The sequence below is a fragment of the Pelodiscus sinensis genome, chromosome 2 (genome assembly GCF_052426305.1).
Source record: "Pelodiscus sinensis isolate ZL-2025 chromosome 2, ASM5242630v1, whole genome shotgun sequence".
NCBI classification, from domain to species: domain Eukaryota; kingdom Metazoa; phylum Chordata; order Testudines; family Trionychidae; genus Pelodiscus; species Pelodiscus sinensis.
This window is the reverse complement of record NC_143053.1, coordinates 167,326,273-167,350,244: the sequence shown is the minus strand read 5'-3', so window position 1 is coordinate 167,350,244 and position 23,972 is coordinate 167,326,273. Positions and strand designations below refer to the sequence as shown.

Here is a 23,972-nt window from a genome sequence, read left to right as displayed (position 1 = left end):
TATTTTTGTGGAGAAACACTGATGTCTTGTATATGCAGGGGAGATCTTTGAAAAATGTCCTGTTGTAACCACTGGATTTTCTGATTTCAAATCAGGGATAAAGGTCCGTGCAAATTGTGTTTTTCATTCTCTACAGCAGGGATTTGCACCTGTACTGATTACTGACATAATATGGGCATATATCAATTTTGCATGAGATTTAAACATTTGACCAATATCCTCACTCATCAGTGTGATGAGAGCCATACAGTGGCTTTTAACCTTTTTGTGGCAAGATGGCAAATATTGATTTCAGCGAATGTTTTATATGTTCATCTGTACTACAGGTTGGAACTCCTTGGTCCAGCGTTCTGGGGACCTGACCAGTCCTGAATTAAGGAATTTGCTGGATCAAGAGAGATCCTAGGCCACCGGCCTCCCAGGATACTGCCCCTACCTCTGGCTAGCTCCTCTCCAGCCCAACTGCCACTGGGCTCCAGCACTGCTGCTACAGGGCTTGGGCTTAGCATGCTGCCACCAGCTGTCTGGGGCTCTCCAGCCACAGAGCTCCCCGGCCATTGTGGTCCCACTTCTGCCCAGCCTAGCCGAGGCTTCTCGGGGACAGGGCTCCGCAACTGCCCCACTTCTGTCCTGCGCAGGGCTTCCCAAGGACTAGGCTCTGTGGATGCCCTATTGCTGCTGTGCCCTGCCAGGGCTTCCCGGAGACAGGGCTCACTGCCTGCTGGCAGCCTTGCTGCTACCACACCGCACCACACCAGGGCTCTCCTGTGACGGGGCTCTGCAGCTGCCCCGCTGCTGCTGTGCCAGGATGGGGCTACACAGAGACAGGGCTCGCCAGTCCTGCTGCTGCCCTGCCTGGCCAGGGCACTGCGGGGAGGGAGCTCACCTGTCTGATGGTGAGGTTCCCCTCCCTTGGACTCCCTGACTGGCTCAGATTCCGGGTGCCAGGGCTCTCTGGTCCAGCAACATCCATGATCCTGCTGGACCACAGATGTTGCCGGACCAGAGAGTCCTGGATTTAAAAGGTTTAACCTGTACTGGTTGCAGCATCCCCAAATTACTTCTTGAATAACTCATAATTTCTTTTCTTGTGTGAGGTAAAATATGCTCTAACAAAACAAGAGAAGCTTCACTCGGGATTCCCCTTGCATGTTGTATAAATATGCCTTTCTGTTTTATCATCTGAGTCAATAGTAATATCCTTCCCCCTGCTACAAATGAGTCTTCACAGATACTTTATATTTCAACTGAATGTATTTTTTTCCTTCTTCTGGTAGCTTTTTTGCCAAACTTCTCGTAAAAGGGCTTGTTTTCATTGTCTCCTCTAAAGGTGTAGAGAAATGGGATTTCATGGATCCCATTCTCTAATACTGATTGCTGTGGTGCTCTTTTACACAAAAGAACTAATTGGCTATTTTCAGAATTCAGATTTCAAAACTAAACAGGCCCTGAATTGCTGAAAATCTGCTGTTAATGTGAAAATGTAAGACTTCTCACTGACAGAAATCCTCTCTTGTGCTACAAAATTTTTTTGTGTTTATTGCTGAACGCCTTTAATATGCAGCCGGAAATTAACTGAGAACCCCATTTACAGCCAGGTCTCAGCCCCCTAAATGTGCTAAACAGATGTGTTGTATTGTATCCAAAGTATAATTCTGCCAGGTAATGAGATTTCCTATAAGATGGTGAAGAGAGAGATTTTTAAGATTATCATAGAATCATAGGTTTGGAAGAGACCCCAGGAGGTCATGAAGTCCAACCCCCTGCCCAAAGCAGGACCAAGCCTAATTAAATCATCCCAGCCAGGACTTTGTCAAGCCAGGACTTAAAAACCTCTAGGGATGGAGATTCCATTACTTCCCTAGGTAACCCATTCCAGTGTTTTACCATCTTCCTAATAAAATAGTTTTTCCCATTATCCAACCTAGACCTCCCCCACTGTAACTTGGAACCATTGCTCCTCATTCTGCCATCTGTCACTACTGAGCACAGCCTGTCTTCATCCTCTTTGAACCCCCTCTTCAGGTATTTAAATGCTGCTATCAAATCCCCCCTCACTCTTCTCTTTTGCAGACTAAATAAGCCCAAATCCCTCTCCTTGTAAGTCATGTGCTCCAGCCCCCTAATCATTTTTGTTTCCCTCCCCTGGACTTTCTCCAAACCTTTCTTTAATGGGGGCGGGGCAGTATTGGACGCAATACTCCAGATGTGGCCTCACCAGTGCTGACTAAAGGGAAATAATCACTTCTCTAGATCTGCTGGCAATTATCATTCTAATGTACCCTAATATGCCATTAGTCTTCTTGGCTACAAGGGCACACTGTTGACTCATATCCAACTTCTCATCCACTGTAATCCCCAGGTCCTTTTCTGCAGAACTGTTCCGAAGCCTGTAACAGTGCTTGGAATTCTTCCATCCCAAGTGTAGGACTCTGCACTTTTCCTTGTTGAACCTCATTAGATTTCTTTTGGCCCAATCCTCCAATTTGTCTAGGTCACTCCAGACCTTGTCCCTACCCTCCAACATATCTATCTCTGCCCCTAGCTTAATGGCATCTGCAAACTTTCTTGGGGTGCAATCCATCCCCTCATCCAGGTCATTAATAAAGATATTGAACAAAACTGGTCCTAGAACCAACCCTTGAGGCACTCCACTTGAAGCTGAGTGCATAGACAGCTAACTACCACTGATTTTCTATTTAAGCCACTCAGAGTTGAAGACTCAGGAAGCACAAAGGGAGAACAGCTATCATCCTGGTAAGATGATGTAGCTGTCCAGAACTGTTGGGAACCAGTGAATTATAGCACTGATGGCTGCATTTATGTCAAATAGAATGTGAGAATAATCAGCCCTCTGGAATTCTACATACATCAACTGAAGTTCATATAGTATTTATGACTGAAAACACCATCTGTATGAATAAGATGCTCTTTTAAAGGTTTTAACTCTAAGACTTTGCTCTTTTCCCTTCTAGGATTACAGCGAGCTAGTGCACGAGCGCCCTCTCCATATAGGAGAGACTTTGAAGCCAAGCTACGCAATTTCTATCGAAAACTTGAAGCCAAAGGATATGGACAAGGTCCAGGTAAAATTAAGTGAGTATTGTGTCACATGATTACAATAAGTGAACTTGATGGAGCCTCGTCTTGTCATTATAGCCATGAATAAGGAGACTGATCTGATATATGTGGAGTTACATCATTATCATGTATCAGGAATGAAACATTAGATGTTGTATCTATGTACTTTGTCCAGGAAAAGTGTTTATGTACAAATATACACACACACACATGCATGCACACTTATGCAAAAAAAATAAGCCAACAAGAAGGTTATATGTGGTGGGCTTTTTCTCTCATGGATCCATTTGCTCCTATACTCCTCCTCTACCTATTTTAAGGAGATGTTGGTATTTCTATCTATACCATTTGCTAGGCAGTAATGGTAGAGAGATTACATGTTTGACAAATGTGAATGATATTGACCCAGGTTCAGCTCTCAGTTACAGTACAGGATGGACCTCCGTGGTCCAACAACATCAGGACCTAATCGGTCCCAAACAAGAGAGTTTGCTGGGTCAGGTATGGTCAATTCCAGCACCTCTGTTGTCAGGCTCCAGGCTCTCCCTGAGGGCCACCAGTCTCCCAGATTGGATCCCTTCATGGCTACTGACCCCACTGCTCGACCTGGCAACTGTGCTCTGCTGCCCACCCTGGCCAGGCTGGCTAGTCCCAAAGCCAGGCTCCACCTCCACTTCCACCCTTTGGGTACGTCTAGACTACAGGCTTTTGTCGACAGAGGCTTTGTCGACAGATACTGTCAACAAAGAGCATCTAGACTACAGCCAGTTCTGTCGACAAAGCAAGCTGCTTTTTCGACAGAGAGTCTAGATGCTCTCTTTGGAAAAAGCACAGTGTGGATGAAATAGTGCCTTTTGTCAACAGAACTCTGTTGACAAGCGGCGTTATTCTTCGTGGAATGAGATTTACCGCCATCGACAAAACTGCTGCGTTCTGTCTACTTACTGTCGACAGAACTCAGTGGGGGTATGTCTACACTACCACCCTAGTTCGAACTAGGTGGTAATGTAGGCAACCGGAGTTGCAAATGAAGCCCAGGATTTGAATTTCCCAGGCTTCATTTGCATAAAGCCGGGCGCCGCCATTTTTAAATGTCCGCTAGTGCGGACTCCGCGCCGCGCAGCTACACGCGGCACGGACTAGGTAGTTCGGACTAGGCTTCCTAGTCCAAACTACCATTACTCCTCGTTTCAAATCCCGGGCTTCATTTGCAACTCCGGTTGCCTACATTACCACCCTAGTTCGAACTAGGGTGGTAGTGTAGACATACCCTGGTAGTGTAGATGTAGGTATAGTTTTGTCAACAAAAGTCCACTTTTGTTGACAAAACCCTGTAGTTTAGACACACCCTTTGGTTCTCCAGCTGGGCTCTAGGCCCCCAGCCTCCCAGCCATTGGACCAGCTCCACTCCAAGCCCCCTGGCTGGGCTCCAGCTCCATTCCTGGCCAGGCTCTGGACCAATGGCCACTGGAACGGCTCCACTCCTAGTCCCCCAGCCACGCTCCCAGCCGCTGACCCCTGTGCTGCCTGCTAGACCACAGATTATCTCAGTCCAGAGTCCTAGATCAGAGAGGTTCAATCTGCATTACAGTTCTGAAGCAACTCCATATCCTTTGGATTTACTCTGAGTTGACACATCAATGTTACTCCAGATGAAAATCGGGCCCTGGTTGTTAGACATTGTGGGCTTGAGTTCCTACTACTCCCATTGATTTGAACTTGCAGTGCAGGTGCTCAGTCTTATAAAAATCAGGCCCTGTTAACTGCTTTCTGTTCTCCATTGCACCTAAATATTAGTTAGACTAGCTTCCTTTCTCACTTTGTTAATATATTCTTGAGATCTGACCTTGTAATTCTCTGTCATTCAGTTGTGGAGTTCCCATTCCAAACCACCTACTAGCTGGCTTGCCTCTCTGCACCATTTTCCATGGATAGTTATAGTAACTGGCTAACGCACTGTATGCTTCTAAGGTATTTCCTGGGCATCTGGTTGAGTTCATGCATCGGCCTGGCGTCATACCAAACCACATGTGTTGTGGAAAAAAACATCTGAAAATCAATTTATTCTAAGCAAATGTCATCGTCAAACTATTCTTGCCCTGTCTGTGGAGCTCTGGCCATTGGTTATCCCCTTCAGAGTCCTGCCAAGACAGACATGAAACACATTCCAAAAGGACTGTTGTTACATTTCAGCTATATATGAAAAATAATTTTTTGTGTAGAGGATATTTTTACAATAGGCCATGCTTGTAAGCAGTTTTTGAAACACTGGGCCATTCATTAAAGATGCTTTGGAGAGTAGATGAGACCATTTAGTAGGTATAGATAAAGATTCTCCCCTTGCTTACACTAATGTGTTCTATACTATATAGAACACATTATAACTCATTAATATAACGTGCATTGGTAGATACTTTTACAGATACACTCCCTCTCAGAAGTGTCCTCTTTTTTGAATGTTGAAATATGGTAACCCTATCGTATACCGGTATGTCATAAGGAATAATGCCATCAATGTGCACTACAGTAAATCAAGTATGAAATCAAAATCGACCCCAGGAGTGCGGTGACACCAGGAAGGTAGAAAGGTCATAGGCCTATTTGCAACTCTTAATTTCTGTACAGGGGGGGTAATGGAGAGTCTATGAGATACAGCAAGATTTTGAACCAATCTACTACTTAGAGGAGAAATCTATCTTCAGTCACAGAGTAATGTAAACAAATAGACAAGAATCAATAAAAACCCAAACTAGCCTTTGCACAAGCAAGCTTAACTCCATAGACTTCAATTGAATTTTTTCCTCTTATTTCAGGGCTTAATAATATGGCCCTTTAATATCTCCTGTTTACCTTTATGTATATTTTATAATAGCATCTCTCACTACCCTATTCAAGAATTTTAGATAGTGCTGATTAACAAGATTTGTATTACTATGTTCTTTTGCAGGTTAATTATACGGCGTGACCACTTGTTGGAAGGCACCTTCAATCAGGTGATGGCTTATTCACGCAAGGAGCTTCAGCGGAACAAACTCTATGTCACATTCGTTGGAGAGGAAGGGTAGGGAACTATTAAACAGTGTGCACTGTGTGAGAGTCATTACGTTAGCATTAGAGAAAGTCTGAATCTCTCTTGTTATGTGTTAGGTTACTTCTGGAGGAGTGAACTGGTCCATATAGAATTAAAAACAACCCAAACTTTTGTTCTTCTTAGCACTTCTAAAGTTTCTATAGTTTCTTTCATCTGAGTTCTTCTGAAATGTTAACTGATTAAGACTCACCATCTTGGTGCCATGGGTAGTAATCCCCATTGAGGGAACTGAGGCACTGTCACACACAAATCAATATCAGGTTGTTAATCCCCACCTACCACCCCCACCCCCACTGTTAATCCCCCTGTTTAACCAATAGCTTTCACTGGCTCTTTAAAATGAACCTTTGTTGTCGTTGGAAAAAGTGTTTTCCTCACTTGCCCTAGATGAAGTGAGAAGCATAAATTCTATTAGAAGAGCCATTGTTACTGTCAGCCAGAGGCAGAAAGTACTGGAAATCTGTCAAACTCTGCTTGTGAGACTTCCTGACTGATCTTGCAAATACAAGAAGTTTTGGTAGTACAGATGAGATTACAGTAAATAGCCGGGCTTTTGTTTTTTTATCCAAAACAAACCTTGCTAATGTCACCCACTGCCACTTGTCACGTCAACAGTTATGCTCTTCGTGAGGTTTCATCCCCAAACTTTAATTAAAGAAAGAAATTTTGAATCTCTCCAGTGTTTCAAATAAGGATGTCTTAGAATCCTGTTTTAATTCTATTGTATGCACAAGCTCTTAATAGAAACACAGAAAGGATTTAGAGATATAAAAAAGATACCGTTTCAGCTCCAAAAATGTTGGGGCAGATGGCAAAGTACGCAGCAATCACATCAGATTAAATTTGCTAAGATAACAGAGCAAGTAAAAGGTTCTCAAGAGCTGAATTCATCTGGAGACCTGCTAGATAAAGTAGAAATTGAGTCAGAGAGAGGGTTATTTTTAGTGTTGTTGATATTATGGACTTTATTAACTACTTAATTTGTGAAAATGGATTGTGTCACTGAGATTTATAAGAGAAGTTCTGGTATAGCAAGTTCCGTCCCTAATTCTGCTGCCACCTTACCATGTGACCAAAGGTGAATCATTAGCCTTTCCTTTGTCTCCGTTACTCATCTGGAGAATGGTTCTCATGCTAACAATGGCCCAGTTCTTTAACTTTACTTGCTATTTTCCCTTAATTTCCAATAACTTCTACTGGGTTTGGCATAATATCCTGCAAATCATAAAAATCTAATTCATTTACATCTGAGGCCAAATTCTTTTGTGCTTTATTCTGTTTAATGCCTGTGAAGATCCTGCTGGAGGCATCCTAACGTGGAAGGTCTCTGTTGAGGAGGTGAGCAGTGGTGCAAAGTGCCCTCAATGACCCATGTTCTTGGCAATCTGCAGGACATATGGCAGTGGTCTCCAACCTTTTTCAGCACAAGACCACTTTTTGAATTTAAGAGCAACCCAAGATCTCCCCCTAAGAAAATGTAGAATAAACAGTCTATTTTTAATTTATGCCTTATGAATCTAAAATCAAGGATATATCATTATACATTTTGTCCTCTATTCACCAAGTATCAGTGTGACACCTGTGACTGCACATTATCTGCCAGAAAAAGCTGTGTTAATTGTATCTATAAATAGGTTCAGATTGTCCTTTAAAAATTGTTGAAATGAAAACTAAGATGTTCTTATTTATATACTGTATCTTGTTACAATGCTAAAGGTTTTATATTTTGAAAAGTACCTCTCTCTAGTCATGTCCACATTTACAATAGAGATTTCACAATGGTAACAAATGGTGACCGGGCATTGATTATCCATAAAGATTTTCTGCCTCTGAACTTTCTCATGCTGTGCTCTTTGGCTGAGCAATGGTGGGGCGGAGGAGACGGTGGTGCATCTCTAGCAATGGGGATAGAAGCAGTGTTTGTGCTGGTGGAACTCAGGGAAAGCCCTGAGGCCATCAGGAGCACAGTGGAATAAGGATTGCCCTCCCCAGTACAGAATAAGTGTAACAGCAAACACCCCAGCCATGCGGCTGCTGCCCCAGTCCCCAGCAGCAGCAATCCACCCACCCACAACTCCAACCCCCAGCAGTAGCAACCTGCCTGCCCACCACACAGCCACAAACCCCGGCAGCAGCAGCTGCCCACCCACCATGTGGCCTTTACCCTCGGCAGCAGCAGCTGCCCGCCCACCATGTGGCCTTTACCCTCGGCAGCAGCAACCCCCACAATGTGACCTCAGCCTCAGCAGCAGCTGGAGCAGCCCTGGCCGCCAGAACAGTTGCCCTAACAGCAGTCCCCCAGCACAGCCCCGGGCTGGGCACATCCCCATACCCACTCGACGTACGGTCCCAGCCACAGGAACGCCACACCATTCACCTTCCAGGTCCAGCACAAAGGTGAGTGCAGCTGCGCAGCACTGCAAAGGAGGTGGGCAGGCTTCACATTTTTTGTACATGCCACATAGGCATGTGCCTTAGAGGGAAGCCTTTGTCAACCATGCCACATCTAGACTGACGCGCTGTGCCGGATCAGCTGATCGTCAACACAGCACGGCGTCCACGTTTATTTTAATGAAGCAGGAATTATTTAAATCCCTGCTTCATTGACTATGCCGAATAAACTAATTTACATGGCTCCGTCGACGGAGCCATGTAGTCTAGACACACCCTTAGAGATACCGTGATCAGCCACTTGATCGCAATCGGCAGGTTGGGGACCACTGACATAGGGGGAGCCAGCACAAATCAGATATTGGGCAGCACTGCTGTGAAGAGAATGTGTTGAATTAATATATCTCCGAGAAGCCTTCATTGCAGGGCCTTCTGTGAGGGATTTTAGAGAAGCAGGCAGATACCCCCTTCCACCAGCTCTAACAAAACTACACCCATCTATTTATATTAATTAAGTCAGATTTTATCTAGTGTAATTCAATTGAGTTCAGTGGAGTTACACCAGTGATTAATCTGCTCCAGTGTCCTTCATTTCTATGGCTTTAATCTGATTGCTAACTTAAGAGTCAGCTAGAAGTTAAAGGGCCACATCAAAATGTAGCACTGAAAGTGTGCAAAATTGCCTCATGCCTCCTTCCAAACTGAATGAGTTAGACATACAGCCACTTGCAATTATGCTACTATAACTTCAGCCTCATTATAGAGCAGTCTGACCGAGCTGCAGAATTTTCCACCTCCTTTGAATTTGTTAAATATAAAAAGTAATGCCTGTCTCAGAAACCATTTTGGCAGTAAGTGATTTGTGACTGCAAGTGATTCTTTCTTATTACTGTATGGAGGTTCTCATTACTTGCTATACCAGAATTGTATAAAAGCTGCCTAACCTTATTGCAGGATAGTCTGTTTTTAATAAATATATCCAGGTTAGGATTAATGCGTTTGTGACACATTTTTAAATAGTTGAGATAATTGAAAATGGTTTGATATAAAAGGAGAGTTTAAAAAAAGAGAAAAGTCATAAACCCAGACAGCAAGATTCAGTTTAAAATAAATGTCCTTCCCAAGGTACTAAATAAACTGGGAAATAGCAAAAAAACTACAGAGCACATGTGTACCAAGTGAAAAATCACCACATCAGCCTATAGGATTGAGAGTTGTGTTAGGAACTAGTCTTGTTCATCCTTGTCTTGAGGGATCACAACCATGCACTGTAAGAAAGTACCCAATGTTTGATTCTTTGGGACTGGAATATACTTCAGATTGCATACGCATGCAGGGAGCAAGAACCCTCTTTTGCTCTCCCGTGTAGCTCCACTGACCATGAATCTGTGTTCAGAATTAAACCAGTGCAGCAAACCTGCTTATATCTCCCTACAGATTAAGGAAATGTAAGAAGCCTTGCTTCACCTGCTGCCCAACTGAGATAAAGGATGCTGTACAGTAGCAAATTATTACTGCCTGAGACAAAGGGGAAATAGGATGTGTCAGTCATGATACTTTCCAGGAATGCCACTAGGGGAATGATGCAGCATATGCATCATGGCTTGCTGAGGTCTCTTCCTAAAATGAAAATATAGTATTAGCAGAGGAGGGTTAGCATCAGCAAATATATAAGAAATTATTATCTGCAAGTAAGACATTAATCAGTGCAGATTCAAAGCATGAAATGCACACAACTAAGAATGAGACTTATTTTATCTGAATTTCCTTTCCAGCTTGGACTACAGCGGTCCCTCCCGAGAGTTCTTCTTCCTTCTGTCTCAGGAGCTCTTCAATCCTTACTATGGCTTGTTTGAGTATTCAGCCAACGACACTTACACTGTACAGATCAGCCCCATGTCTGCGTTTGTGGAAAACCACCTTGAATGGTAAGATCTGCTGTCCAAATGTTAAGCAGAATGAAACAGTTCAGCTGGATCCACATAATGAAGGTTATGTGTGTTTCAAATGCTGTCAGTTTACATCAGGTTGTATGTAAATCCCATTTCTGCTATTGTCGGATGGGGTGGAGGAGTGAAATGGAGCAGGAAGAGAAAGAGGGAGTGTCTGCGTGTAGATTAAATGATAGGATCTGAAGAGAGGAGACATTATCAGGCCTTTTACTGAAATGGATGTTCTGATGCTAACACATTATTTGTGCCCATCTCTATGTGAGTGCAGAAGTTGCAGTGGGGCAAGACGATTCAAATGCTTTTCTTTATCCTGCTGTCTTCATATCCCTGTGCAGAGGTCAGGTCCAACTTCTGTCCTTCAAGTCACTTGAATGTAAGAACTCAGCAAGCCCAGAGAGGCCTGGGAATTGCATGACTGTGGCTCTGCCCGCCCAGTGCCAGCTAGCTACCTGGACACTGCCATATTGCTTCTTGTCAAAGAGTAATATTTGTGCTGTCCCTGCCTGCCTGTGGCACAATGCCTCCAGGAGCTCCTGCTGGGGTGGAGTGTCTGATGATGCCCCTTACTGTAGGTTGTACCTGAACAGCCCACTTTAGCCCTATTTAATGTTGTAGCCTCTGAAATAGCTCAGTTTTTATGTGATGGGACCAGTAAAAAAAAAAAAGGTGCCGGTACTCCGGGAGAAAAGTTGTTGAGCTCTGACTGGACGTGCCGGTACTGCATACAGTACCGTCACAAAAAAGCACTGCCAGCAAGTATGGGCTCTCCTCACCTACAACGTGCAGGTTGAAAATCTGTGTGCTGCTTCACCTGTGTCTTTACAGATATAATTCTGATCTTCTCAGTTTAGTCTCTGCTAAATTATCTCTTAATAATTTGAGATGTGGTGCACTGTACTGTAGGCTGCTAATTCCGAGCTTTGTTTCCTATGAACAGAAGCACTTGTTGGGATTTCATCATGGTAGTAAAATATTGACATATCGGTTATTCTTACCAATGATTTTCTTCGTTGAGGGAATTTCAGTAGACTCACATCAGAAGGTTTTTTTTTTTTAGCAGAGTATAATACATAGCTCATTCAACTTGTGAGTTCCATATGCTCATCTGTTCTAGGAAACACTTCTTCCTTCTCATTAAGTTAGAGTGGGAGTAGGAAGTCTCATGTCAGTAAACTGTTCCATTTGGGATCTGTGTGTGGTTGCAGTAGATGGAGAATACATGTGCCTGGAATATAGGAGCCATGTCTGAAATAAATGTTTGATACATAATCACTCCCATGAAGTTGAGTACGATGGGCTCAATGATTTGTAATCTGCAGTACGCATATCAGAATTCCTCCCCACCATCATTCTCAATCACGGGTCAATTTAGATATTGCAATGCTTCCTTATTGCTCTGCAGTCCTGTGTAAGATACAGTCATCCATTGTATGGCCTAGTTTTTAATGGCAGCAATGCTAAATCCTCCATCTGCTTTTCAGGCACATCTAAATGAGCTCCAGAGTTCAGTGGCTGCAGTTACGAAAGGAATGCATTTTGGTTTCTATGCACCTTTCCAATGTCTAAAAATTCTTTCTAAGAGAAGAGCTTAGCAGCCATTTTCTCCTCACAGGTGGTACAATACAGCCTGCTAGAGAGAAGAGACACTTTGTGCTCTCTCCTACTTTTCTTCTCTCTCATTTTGTTGTTATCGTACCAAAATGGGGTTAATGTGGAATGAAAGTGCTTGGTTGCTCTTTGTGTACAGAAAATATATGTCTGTCTCGGTATTATATCTAGACATCATTGGTCAGAAGGATGAATCAGTCACTGCAAAGGGAGGGCCTTGTGAGCAGTGAAAGGAATGTAAACCAAAATATGGGAGGTGTGCATGAGCCAAGGGAAAAATAAATAAGAGTGTAGTTGTTCAGTGACAGCACTTGAACTTTTGTTGATATAATTCGCTGAGGTCAAAATTTCATAATCAGCCTGATCGATTTCATAGCTGGCTTTTAGTGTCCAGATATATTTTCTCTTGCTATGCATACTGATTAGTAGATGGCTATTAATATAAAGACAATATTTTACCTCATATAAAAACATGCAACTCCAGTTGACTATATCATAGAATAATAGAATAATAGGACTGGAAGGGACCTCAAGAGGTCATCGAGTCCAGCCCCCCGCCCTCAAGGCAGGACCAAGCTCCACCTACACCATCCCTGACAGATGTCTATCTAACCTGTTCTTAAATATCTCCAGAGAGGGAGATTCCACCACCTCCCTTGGCAATTTATTCCAATATTTCACCACCCTGACAGTTAGGAATTTTTTCCTAATGTCCAATCTAAACCTCCCCTGCTGCACTTTAAGCCCAATACTCCTTGTCCTGTCCTCAGAAACCAAGAGGAACAAATTTTCTCCTTCCTCCTTGTGACACCCTTTTAGATATTTGAAAACCGCTATCATGTCCCCCCTTAATCTTCTTTTTTCCAAACTAAACAAGCCCAGTTCATGAAGCCTGGCTTCATAGGTCATGTTCTCTAGACCTTTAATCATTCTTGTCGCTCTTCTCTGTACCCTTTCCAATTTCTCCACATCTTTCTTGAAATGTGGCGCCCAGAACTGGACACAGTACTCCAGCTGAGGCCTAACTAGTGCAGAGTAGAGCGGCAGAATGACTTCACGAGTTTTGCTTACAACACACCTGTTGATACAACCTAGAATCATATTTGCTTTTTTTGCAACAGCATCACACTGTTGACTCATATTCAACTTGTGGTCCACTATGACCCCTAGATCCCTTTCCGCCATGCTCCTTCCTAGACAGTCGCTTCCCATCTTGTATGTATGGAACTGATTGTTCCTTCCTAAGTGGAGCACTTTGCATTTCTCTTTATTAAACCTCATCCTGTTTACCTCTGACCATTTCTCTAACTTGCTAAGGTCATTTTGAATTATGTCCCTATCCTCCAAAGAAGTCGCAACCCCACCCAGTTTGGTATCATCTGCAAACTTAATAAGCGTACTCTCTATCCCAATATCTACATCATTGATGAAGATATTGAACAGTACGGGTCCCAAAACAGACCCTTGAGGAACTCCACTTGTTATCCCTTTCCAGAAGGATTTAGAACCGTTAACGACAACTCTCTGACTATGGTTATCCAGTGAATTATGCACCCACCTTATCGTGGCCCTATCTAAGTTATATTTGCCTAGTTTATCAATAAGAATATCATGCGAGACCGTATCAAATGCCTTACTAAAGTCTAGGTATATGACATCCACCGCTTCTCCCTTATCCACAAGGCTCATTATCTTATCAAAGAAAGCTATCAGATTAGTTTGGCATGACTTGTTCTTCACAAACCCATGCTGGCTATTCCCTATCACTTTATTACCTTCCAAGTGTTTGCATAGGATTTCCTTAATTACCTGCTCCATTATCTTCCCTGGGACAGACGTTAAACTGACTGGTCTATAGTTTCCTGGGTTGTTCTTATTCCCCTTTTTATAGATGGGCACAATATTTGCCCTTTTCCAGTCTTATGGAATCTCCCCTGTCTGCCATGACTTTTCAAAGATCATAGCTAAAGGCTCAGATACCTCCTCTATCAGCTCCTTGAGTATCCTGGGATACTGGTAGTATCCTGGGATATGACTGGTAGTTCTCTAAAGCCATCTGAGGCAGAATTTGGACCCAGGATTTAAAGTCCAAAAAATGAAATTAATCCATTGAGGGTATACAGACTCATGTATCTGGGGATAGGTTATAAACCTGCCTTTGGTTGTTTGTGTATGAGGGGTGAGACTTTTTAAAGCTCTCCACATTGTGCTAATTTGGCTCCCATTGAAGTCCCATTGGTAAAATGTATCTGAGGGTTTCCTATGCCCCTGACCTTACAATAAGATCTAAGACCAATAATATTCCTTTAGCTTCCAAATGTCTTGTGAAATGCCTAACTCACTGATATATATAAAGTGATTTGAGAGCCTCAGATTTCAGTCACTGGAAAAGTATAAAGTATTAATACTGGAGTCTTTTTTTAAACTTTGAAAATTTTAGGTTAGTCACAAGAATTACACAATCATAGATTGCTTCAGGTTTAGGGTATCCTTGAGCCTTTTGCCATATTCATGGCAGACTTTCAGTAGTACAAACAGTTTATCATTCACGTGGAATCTATTCTTGGGCCCCCTTTTCATTTAGGAAATATTGCAAGCCCATATAAGAAAATATTAGCTGTTGTCCACGCTGAGGGAATTGAGAAATCCACATTTTCTCTCCCAGCCAAAAATGTTGAGTTCTGCCCCCAGTAATGGCTTATTTTATGCCTTGTTCCTTGTGTAAACAACATTCCAAATCCAGAAGGAGCACATCAAAGCACAGAGTCGTCATGTGTATGCCAAATGAAAATAGAGACCTAGACTGGAAAATATTTCTCATGTAAGGAGAAAATGAGATTTAATATTTTTCCTACAAGCTTTCACTGAATAAGACTTTTTTTTCCAGATCTCATGTAAATGTTGTATGCACAAAACTAAGCGATATCACACATACTCATGTTTAAAAATTACACCTATGGAAAGAAAAGATATCTGAAAGAAATCTCACTCACTCACTAACCTAGATTGCCCATTGCTAATCTAAGTGCTGTGAACAACCTCTGTGCATTTAATTTAAGATGGACCATATGGAAGTGGTTATGGTTTTAAACACAGAGGGCTAAGTCTTGAGCTGCTGTAAATTCACCTAGCTGCATTGGCTTGAATGAAGATAGATGCATTTACACCAGCTCATGGTCTGATCCAATGTCTCTTCCTTTTCTTTTTTGAATTTTTCCGTGGATGTATCCATTTGAATGAGCACTAAGAGTCAGGCTCAGTAGCTCTGAGCAAGTTTCTCCACACATCTGTACCAGTTTACTTTCCCTTTCACTTGCTACACCCCTTCTAGTCCAGCCCTGGATTTCTTTTGATCAGAGACTGCCAAGGATGTTAAGCAGTATGGGATGTGGGGGGGGGGGGGAGGTTCTCCTTGTCTCCTTGTTACATTGATTAACAAAGGATTAGGATGAGACCTGGCAATTCATTGCTACTAGTATCCTACCTGCCAGAGACACAATTTTATAAATCCAATAAGAACTAACAACCTTAACTCTCTCCTTCTTCCCCTACACTCAGTCCAGGGAGGTGGGGAGAGGGGATTGGTTTTTATTAAACTGTTTGACAAGCATGTGACAAATTGTCTTAAGATACAAAGCATATTAAAAAGGACCTAAGAGGGTTTGAGGCTGGGAATCAGATGTATTCTATTCTGTCCTTGCCACTGATTAACTTGAACAGGTCTTGTGGGTCTTTGTTTTCCAAAATGATGAAGGATTTTGGGTGACCAATTGAAGACAACTTGAAGAGACATGATTTTCAAATAGTGATGAACCTTCACTCTGAAAATCAGGCCCCTTTAAAATATCTCAGATATCCAAAACAACTAATCTCTTTTGAAAATGTAAGCTGTATCCTAGCTCTTCCTCAGTTTCCAGCTACAGAATACAGGTAACAGTACCTAACTGTCAGATATCAAGTTAATTAATATTGTAAAGTGCTGTGAAATTCTCAGATGAAAGAGACTATAGGAATCCATAGTATTTTAGGCTACATTACCTTATACATTTTAATAATTAATTATAAAATTTCAAGCATGTTAATAAAATATTGTAAATATTACTGGACACAAATTACATACTATTAAAATAAATATGCAGTCACAGCTATCTTATAGGGCAATTCCACTGTCTGAGAAGTTTGTATTACTGAAGTGCCATGTTAATTCTCTACTATGATCTCTCCTATGTCCTAATGTACAGATTGAACCTCTCTGATCCAGCACCATCTGTGGTCCAGAAGAACTATGGATGTTGCTGGACCAGAGAGTCCTTGGACCCAAGCTGGCCACATAGCCCCAGCAGACCTAGGGCTGGCCATGGAGCCTGGTGATCTGCTGTCCAGCAGAAGAGCCATCTTTCCCTGGTCTGGCAAATTCCCTCCTTCGAGACTGGTCAGGTCCTGAGGGTGCTGGACCAGGGAGGTCCAACCTATATTGAAATAAATATTTATTTCCCATTTAAGGTTGAGGAATGACTGATTTACACATAGTAATGCTGTTGGTACACCTTGTTAATTATATATTAATGGTGAGGAGGAATGGATATACACAGAAAGATTCAATGAGAATTATAAAGCAAAGAAGGGAAAATACATTCTTTTGGAGCCAGGCCGTGGTGCAGCCCCAGAACAAGGTGCCTCTACATAGCCTACCCTGGCTGCAGCTCGAGCCCTGGGAAAGCCTCAAAGAATGCTTGGTTTTAATTCCCACTTTTACTAAAAGAATTTTCCAGAGTCTTTGGAAGGCATACATTGGTGATATTGCTAAACACTAGGGCTACATCTACACTACAAGGTTTTTGCACAAAAACAGCTGTTTTTGCGCAAAAACTTGGGGAGCGTCCACACCTCAAATGAGCTCTAGCACTATTAAATGGGCAGTTAAACGGCAGAACAGTGGGCTTTTTCCGTCCTAGGTAAACCTCCTTTTCTGAGTCATAACTGCTTTTAGCATTACAGCTATTGCACAAGAAGGCAAATGTAGACGCTCCAGAGGAAAAAAGCACAGGTGTTCTGATGGCCATTCTATGAATGGCCATCAGAGCTTTCTTGCGCAAGAGTGTCCAGTAGTGTAGAGGCTCTCTTGCGCAAAAGAGCCTGGCAAAAGCGAGGTGCTTTGATGTGTGGACGTGGTCTTGCGTAAGAAGCCTTTGTGCCAAAAAACGAGTGCTACAGACTTCTTGCTCGAGAACACTGCAGTGAAGACGTAGCCTAGGGCTACGGCTACACTATTGTTATGTCTAGACTTCATGTCTCCATCGACAGAGCCATGTAAAATAGTTTATTCGGCATAGTCAAAGAAGCGGGGATTTAAATAATCCCCGCTTCATTAAAATAAAAATGGCCGCCGCGCTGTGCCGATGATCCGCCGATCCAGCACAGCGCAGCAGTCTAGATATGGCGTGGTCGACAAAGGCTTCAGCAGATCATCGGCACAGCGCAGAGGCCATTTTATTTTAATGAAGCAGGGATTATTTAAATCCCCGCTTCTTTGACTATGCCGAATAAACTATTTTACATGGCTCCGTCGATGAAACCATGTAGTCTAGACATAGCCTAGGAGTTTTGCTGCAAGAGGCAATGCAAATGAAGCGTGGATTAGCATTTTCTCGTGCTTCAGAAAATGCTAATCTGTGTTTCATTTGCATTGCCTCTTATAGCAAAACTCATAAGGTAGACAAAGTCTAAAAGAGTGGTCACCAACCAGTAGATCAGCATCTACCAGTAGATCTTGGAGCCTCTGACAGGTGATCCTGACCGGTTTGGCCAGGATGCTTTCAAGCACTGGCACTTCAGCTGCCCCTCCACCCACTGTCATGCTGATCCTGTCCTCTGCCTTGGAGCTGTTCCTCTGGGAGCATCCTGCTTGCTGTGCAGGGTGTGAGAGAGAGAAGAAGGAGGTGCTGATGTCAGGGTATCCCTCCCCCCCTCACTCCTGTATCCGATCTCCACAATTACTCTCCCATTCCAACCCAGGGACTGGAATAGTGGAACTGACCTGTAACTGGTGGGTGGGTAGTTCCTTTTGGCCATCTTATTGTTCTGCACATTTTATTTGTGCTTTTTGTGGGGAGGTATACATTTCACCTTGTGTGAATAAAAGACTGAGACAGCTGAAACAGACTCATTTATTTGTATTTAGTGCAGAACAGACCAGAGAGGCCAAACCAGAAATTGATCCTGTCAAATGCTTCAAGAAAAATACACAGTGAAATACTGTGGAGTCATAAAGTTTAAACTTCATAATCGTAGCCAAAGTGGCAATTTTTCCAAGGTGCTGAAAAGTGATCAGTAATTTCGCTAGAAGTTGTGGATGGTCAGAGATGTGCAAAATCAGGCCAAAAAAATTGGCAGCAAAGTCATGCTGTGTCACTACACTAAAAGAGTGTATCTGAGTCTTATTATTTAGAATTCTGAATACTTTGTGTATGCATGAATTTGTGTTGGTATGTGAATTATATTTTCCTTATGTTTTTAGCATTGGAGAAACTACCGACACATACTTTCATAAAACAGGGACAAATACCTATTTGTCATCAAACTTACATTTTATAATGTGGCTCCATTTACATCAGTGAAGTTATGCTGAATTTATGATGGGGCAGAATAAAGCAGATTATGGTCCTTCCATAGTAAAATACTTCCAAATAAAAATATATGAGTGTTTATTTGCTTTTGTAAAACAGGCGGCCTACTGTCACTGCTTGACACCCCACGCAGTCCAGAACAAACATGCCATACATTGTGTCAAGTTATTGTGGCTTCAGTGTTAGATATATATGTCAGTGACTCATTAGCAGTCAAAGGAAAGTGTGCAGTCATTGGCTTGGGGTTTTAGAGTCTTGCCTAGTAGATGACTAAATAAAGATTTTTCTGAGTGACTTTGATTGGTATGTGTCAACACATACTGAAGCAACAAAAAACAAACATAAATCATTCTGCTTATAAGCCTTCAACAGTTTGCAGATTTCCAACCCCAGTGTTCTCAGAAGTTTATGTTGAGAATGCTCTGAACAAAAATGATCTTTTATTGGGGAAGGAGGGCAGGAGATATATATAAAAAATCATATGTCATACTGAATCAGTCCACAATGATGTATATCATAAATTCAGGCAACCATATACTCTGTGTTATAGGAGACAAGAGAGTAAAAAAAGTCAGATACACTAAATTAGTTTTGAAACTTTTAGTTATTCAGAAAGTCAGTTGCAACTCATTCTGCATCTTTTCTGTGGTTATTAGAAGGAATTGTCCTATGTGTCCTTGATTCCCAGCTGTTAGGCCAAAGGACTGCAATTTTTACACAGCGCCACTGAGTCCAAGAAAGGCCTGATTTCTGAGGAATGTCAGGCATTGAGCTGAGCAAATAATTGATTTTTTGTGTGTGTGTATGGTGCAGAACTGGAAAAAAAAATCCCAAAATTTGTTCAGGTCAGACAAAACATGTAGACTATTTAAATTTGCTTTATCAAAATTGAATGCCAATTCACAACAAAATATCAAAAGAGTTCATTTTAAAATGTTGAAACAAAATGTTTTGACATTTCCAAAAACTATTTACCAAATTTGATCTGATCTGCATATTTTCTGGGTCCCAAAAATGCACTTTTCAGAGGATTTATTGTTCACCAGAAAAATGTTGTCTGGCTCTAATCAGGTTGTTGGGTTGGCTGCGTTCCATCTCAGGATTCCACCATGAGGGTAGCTGTGATTTGTGGTAAAGGTTTTATAGGAGCTTTGTCAGTAGCTTCCTGGAAAATGTGCATCCATTGAGACATCCTACTATGCTATCACCCCAAACAACAACACCTATGTTTCAGATTGCACTGTCATTGTTAAAATATCTTGCCATGTCCCCTTCCTCATTAAACTGCTCTTTTTCTTTAAAAGTCTGAATTTGAAATAGATTTCCTTATGGATATGTGCTTTTGCTTCCTTTGACAGAACTCTTGGAGGCTATCTTACTGCAGACATTAGATTCATCCATAAAGTCAAGGTGTTAGGACAGAGGCAATTTTTGAGGGACACCCGGTAGGGACAACTAAGCTAAAGGAAGAAGCATAGTAGAAGTTTGCGTTATTTCATTATTTTTGCATAAGCTAAGCCTGGGTACGTCTACACTACAACGTTAATTCGAACTAAGCTAATTCAAACTAACGGATCCAGACTAAAAAACTAGTTCGAATTAGCGTTTTGCTAATTCGAACTAGCATGTCCACATTAAGTGGACCCTGAACCAGGCTTAAGGATGGCCGGAAGCAGTGCCGGCAGGGCATCAGAGGAGGACTTAGAGCGTGGAGATGCTGTCTCAGGCTAGCCAAGGGCTGTGCTTAAAGGGTCCCGAATCCCACCCCGGACAGACAGTTCTCAGGGGTGCCCCACTTGCAAAGTAGTCCTGGCTTGGAGTGCCCGAAGTACCCACACTGGGCACATCACAGCACTCGGCCATCAGACTGGCTGCACTTGCCGCAGGCTGCCATCTGGGGAGAGGGGCAATTGTGGGAGAGCTTCCACCCCCAGAAGCCCGCAGAGCCAGCCCAGTCCTCCCCATCGGGGGCGTGTACCCCATTCCTCCCTCACCTCCTTCCACTTACCTGTCCCTAGCCCCTCTTCTTGATGTACAAAATAAAGGACAATTGTGTTCAAAAATGGAATCTGTCTTTATTGAACAAAACTGAGGGAGACTGGGAAAAGGAGGTGGGAGAGGGGAAGAGAGAGGCTGGGAGAGGGGAGGGCAACTAAAATGATCAGGGGTTGGGAACAGGTCCCATATGAAGAGAGGCTAAAGAGACTGGGACTTTTCAGCTTAGAAAAGAGGAGACGGAGGGCGGACAGAATAGAGGTCTCTAAAAGCAGGAGTTGGGTGGAGAGGGTGCATACAGAAAAGTTCTTCATTAGTTCCCATAAAGAAGGACTAGAGGACACCAAAGGAAAGGAATGGGTAGCAGGCTTCAAACTAGTAACAGAAAGTTGTTCTTCACAAAGCAAAGAGTCAACCTGTAGAACTCCTTGCTGCAGGAGGTTGTGAAGGCTAGAACTAGAACAGAGTTTAAAGGGAAGTGAGATCAAGTCATGGAGGTTGGGTCCATGGAGTGGTATTAGCCAGGGGGTAGGAGTGGTGTCCCTGCCCAAGGTTTGTGGAAGGCTGGAGAGGGATGGCACGAGACAAATGGCTTCGTCACTGTCTTCGGTCCATCCCCTCCAGGGTCCCTAGGGTTGGCCGCTGTTGGCAGACAGGCTACTGGGCTAGATGGACCTTTGGTCTGACCCAGTACGGCCATTGTAAGCTCAGGGCTCAGGGTCGGGGGTCTCAGTGGACCCCCTTGATTTTCATGCACACCTGCTCCTGGGTGGCCAGGCTGGCAGCTCTCCTGCCCGAGACGGCCACTTTCCTGTGCCTAGTGCGGAGGTCGTGGACGAGGTCCACGATGTCCGCACTAGCCCAGGCGGGTGCCCGCCTCTTGCGGTCCCGGGCAAGCTCCCGGGAGCCGCCAACCTGGTCCCAGGAAGAGGGGGAGGGCTGGGGGGCATCGGGTGGGTGGCTTGATCCGTGCCAGGTGCAGGGTCTGCTGGCTGGGTGCTGGCAGGCTTGCATCTGTAAGGAGGAGTTCCTCTAAAAATTACCCAAGGCATTAGATGGCCCACTTCTGAAATCCTTAAAAAACAACAATGGTCCTATAGCACCTTAGAGACTAATCAAAAATATATAGATAATATCATGGGCTTTCGTGGGTACAATCCACTTCTTCAGATGACAAATAAGATTTCTTCATAAGTCATCTGAAGAAGTGGGTTGTGCCCATAAAAACTCATGATACTATCTATATATATTTTTTGGTTAGTCTCTAAAGGTGTGTCTACACAGCAAAGTTATTTCAGAATAATGGCCGTTATTCCGAATTAACTTTGTGAGTGTCTACACAGCAATTCTGTTATTGTGAAATAATTTTGAAATAACAGATGGCTTATTCCAACTTCAGTAAACCTCATTCTATGAAGAATAATGCCTATTCCGAAATAGCTATTTCAAAATAAGCCATGTTTAGATGCTCCACTTACCGATATTTTGAAATAGCCTCTCACCAGGGCCATTGTAAGTTATTCCTCCTGGGGCTCTAAATCAAGATAGCATGCCTACATTAGGGAAGCCTGCCTCAGATTAATTTTGAGGCTTCCCTGCAGTGCAGATGTGCTATTTTGAAATAAGCTATTTTGGAATAACTATTCCGGAATAGCTTATTCCGAAATAACTCTGCAGTGTAGACGTAGCCTAAGATGCTACAGGACCATTGTTGGTTTTTAAGTTTTTTTAGTTACAGACTAACATGGCTACCCCTCTGAGACTTTTAATCCTGAAATCTCAGGCCCCTATGCAGGAACGGTGCAAGCATCCCCCTCCCCCATGGTCTCTCATGGGGATAAGTAGGAGCAGCGTGCTGCCCAAGCCTCCCTTTCCCCTGCTCCAGCCCCAGCCAGTTGGCAAGAGCAGGTGGGACAAATGCTCACTCTTGTCAAAAATGGGGTGTGAAGGAACATGTCAGGGGGTAAGCAACAACACCAGCCCCGTGCAGGGGGAAGGTAGGGCTTAGGCAATGGGGAGTGAAGGTGAGCAGGACTCAAGCAAACAGCTATGCCAACCCCACACAGGAGAAGAGGGAGGGCTAGCCTCATGCAGTGGCGGGTGAAGCGCTAGCCCCACATAGTGTCCTGTTTTCCCTTTGGGAAACATGGTCACCCTACATGAAATGTAACAATGACTTACTAATCCACCCTTGCTGTCTCCTAGAGATGAGAGTATGTAGCTCACTGATTTTATATTTCTTTTAAAAAAAACTTTGAAAATAATTGTGGGACTATTATTGTAATGAGTTCTTCAGCTCTAAAAGTAGGTCTTTTGTCAATTTAAATGATTGCAAATGCCTTTTCCCCTCTGCTTCTTAACTTTTTTCTTAATACATTTCCCTCTTTAAAAATAAATAAAGCTCCTTGAGGTATTTGATCTCCTTGTATCTATTCGGGCTTCCTAGAATCCAACTTGCCCTGCCAGTAGCACTTTGTTACCCAATAAACACATAACAGAATATACATATTTTTAAAATAATTACCAAACAAAACACTCCACTGCCCATATGATTCTCCCCCTGGGAAGGAGTTAAGAGAGAAAAGAACAACATGTGACAATGTCAGTCATGTTGCTTAATGCATAACTTGTGAGGTCAGTATAAGAGCCTGTAGGAAATAGACACTTTGATCTCATATTCTAGTATAAAACTTAAATATAGAATGTTGGGCCAGTACCAATTTAATTTTTGCAGTAGAAAGTGGATGGTGGCCCACAAACCACTGCTCCAGGGGCAGCTTGGAGTTATGTGGGGAAAAGAACAGCTTGAAACTGGCCTTCCCTCCCCCATCCCTCTGGCATGCCTTCTATAGTCCTTCTGCACGGTATTACCAAGCCTCGGTGTTCAAAATTGATTTATAAACCAAGAAATGTATATGCATATAATACTTCTTCCATTCTTTTCATTTCCTTTCTGTTGTATGGGACATTTGGGTGCAGTTAGGTCCCTTTTCTCCACATTCTTAAAGTGAGCAACTTTTTTTTTAAACGAAAGCTGAGAATTGTTCCTAACCACTTGTCTCCAAGAGCTGTGGCTTCAAGTAAAACACTAAATATTGCGACATTCATGATAAAATCGTAGGTGTTGTAACATTCTTTATTTCCAGTATTCCACTTTCCCCAGATATCTTTGCCTTACTGTTATGAAAATAATACCAATCTGGTTATGTCTGCTGAGTATCCTTCTCT

The 23,972-nt window shown here is 42.8% G+C and overlaps 1 protein-coding gene across 1 annotated transcript in view; it reads left to right on the top strand.

Annotated features, from left to right (window-relative positions):
* The window catches only part of HECW1 (HECT, C2 and WW domain containing E3 ubiquitin protein ligase 1), a 334,425-nt gene that overhangs the window by 271,307 nt on the left and 39,146 nt on the right, over positions 1-23,972 (top strand). The window contains exons 22-24 of the mRNA XM_014574083.4: positions 2,976-3,096; positions 6,029-6,142; positions 10,339-10,491. Coding sequence (XP_014429569.1) covers positions 2,976-3,096; positions 6,029-6,142; positions 10,339-10,491 — 388 coding nt within the window. The remainder of the gene's footprint in view (positions 1-2,975; positions 3,097-6,028; positions 6,143-10,338; positions 10,492-23,972) is intronic.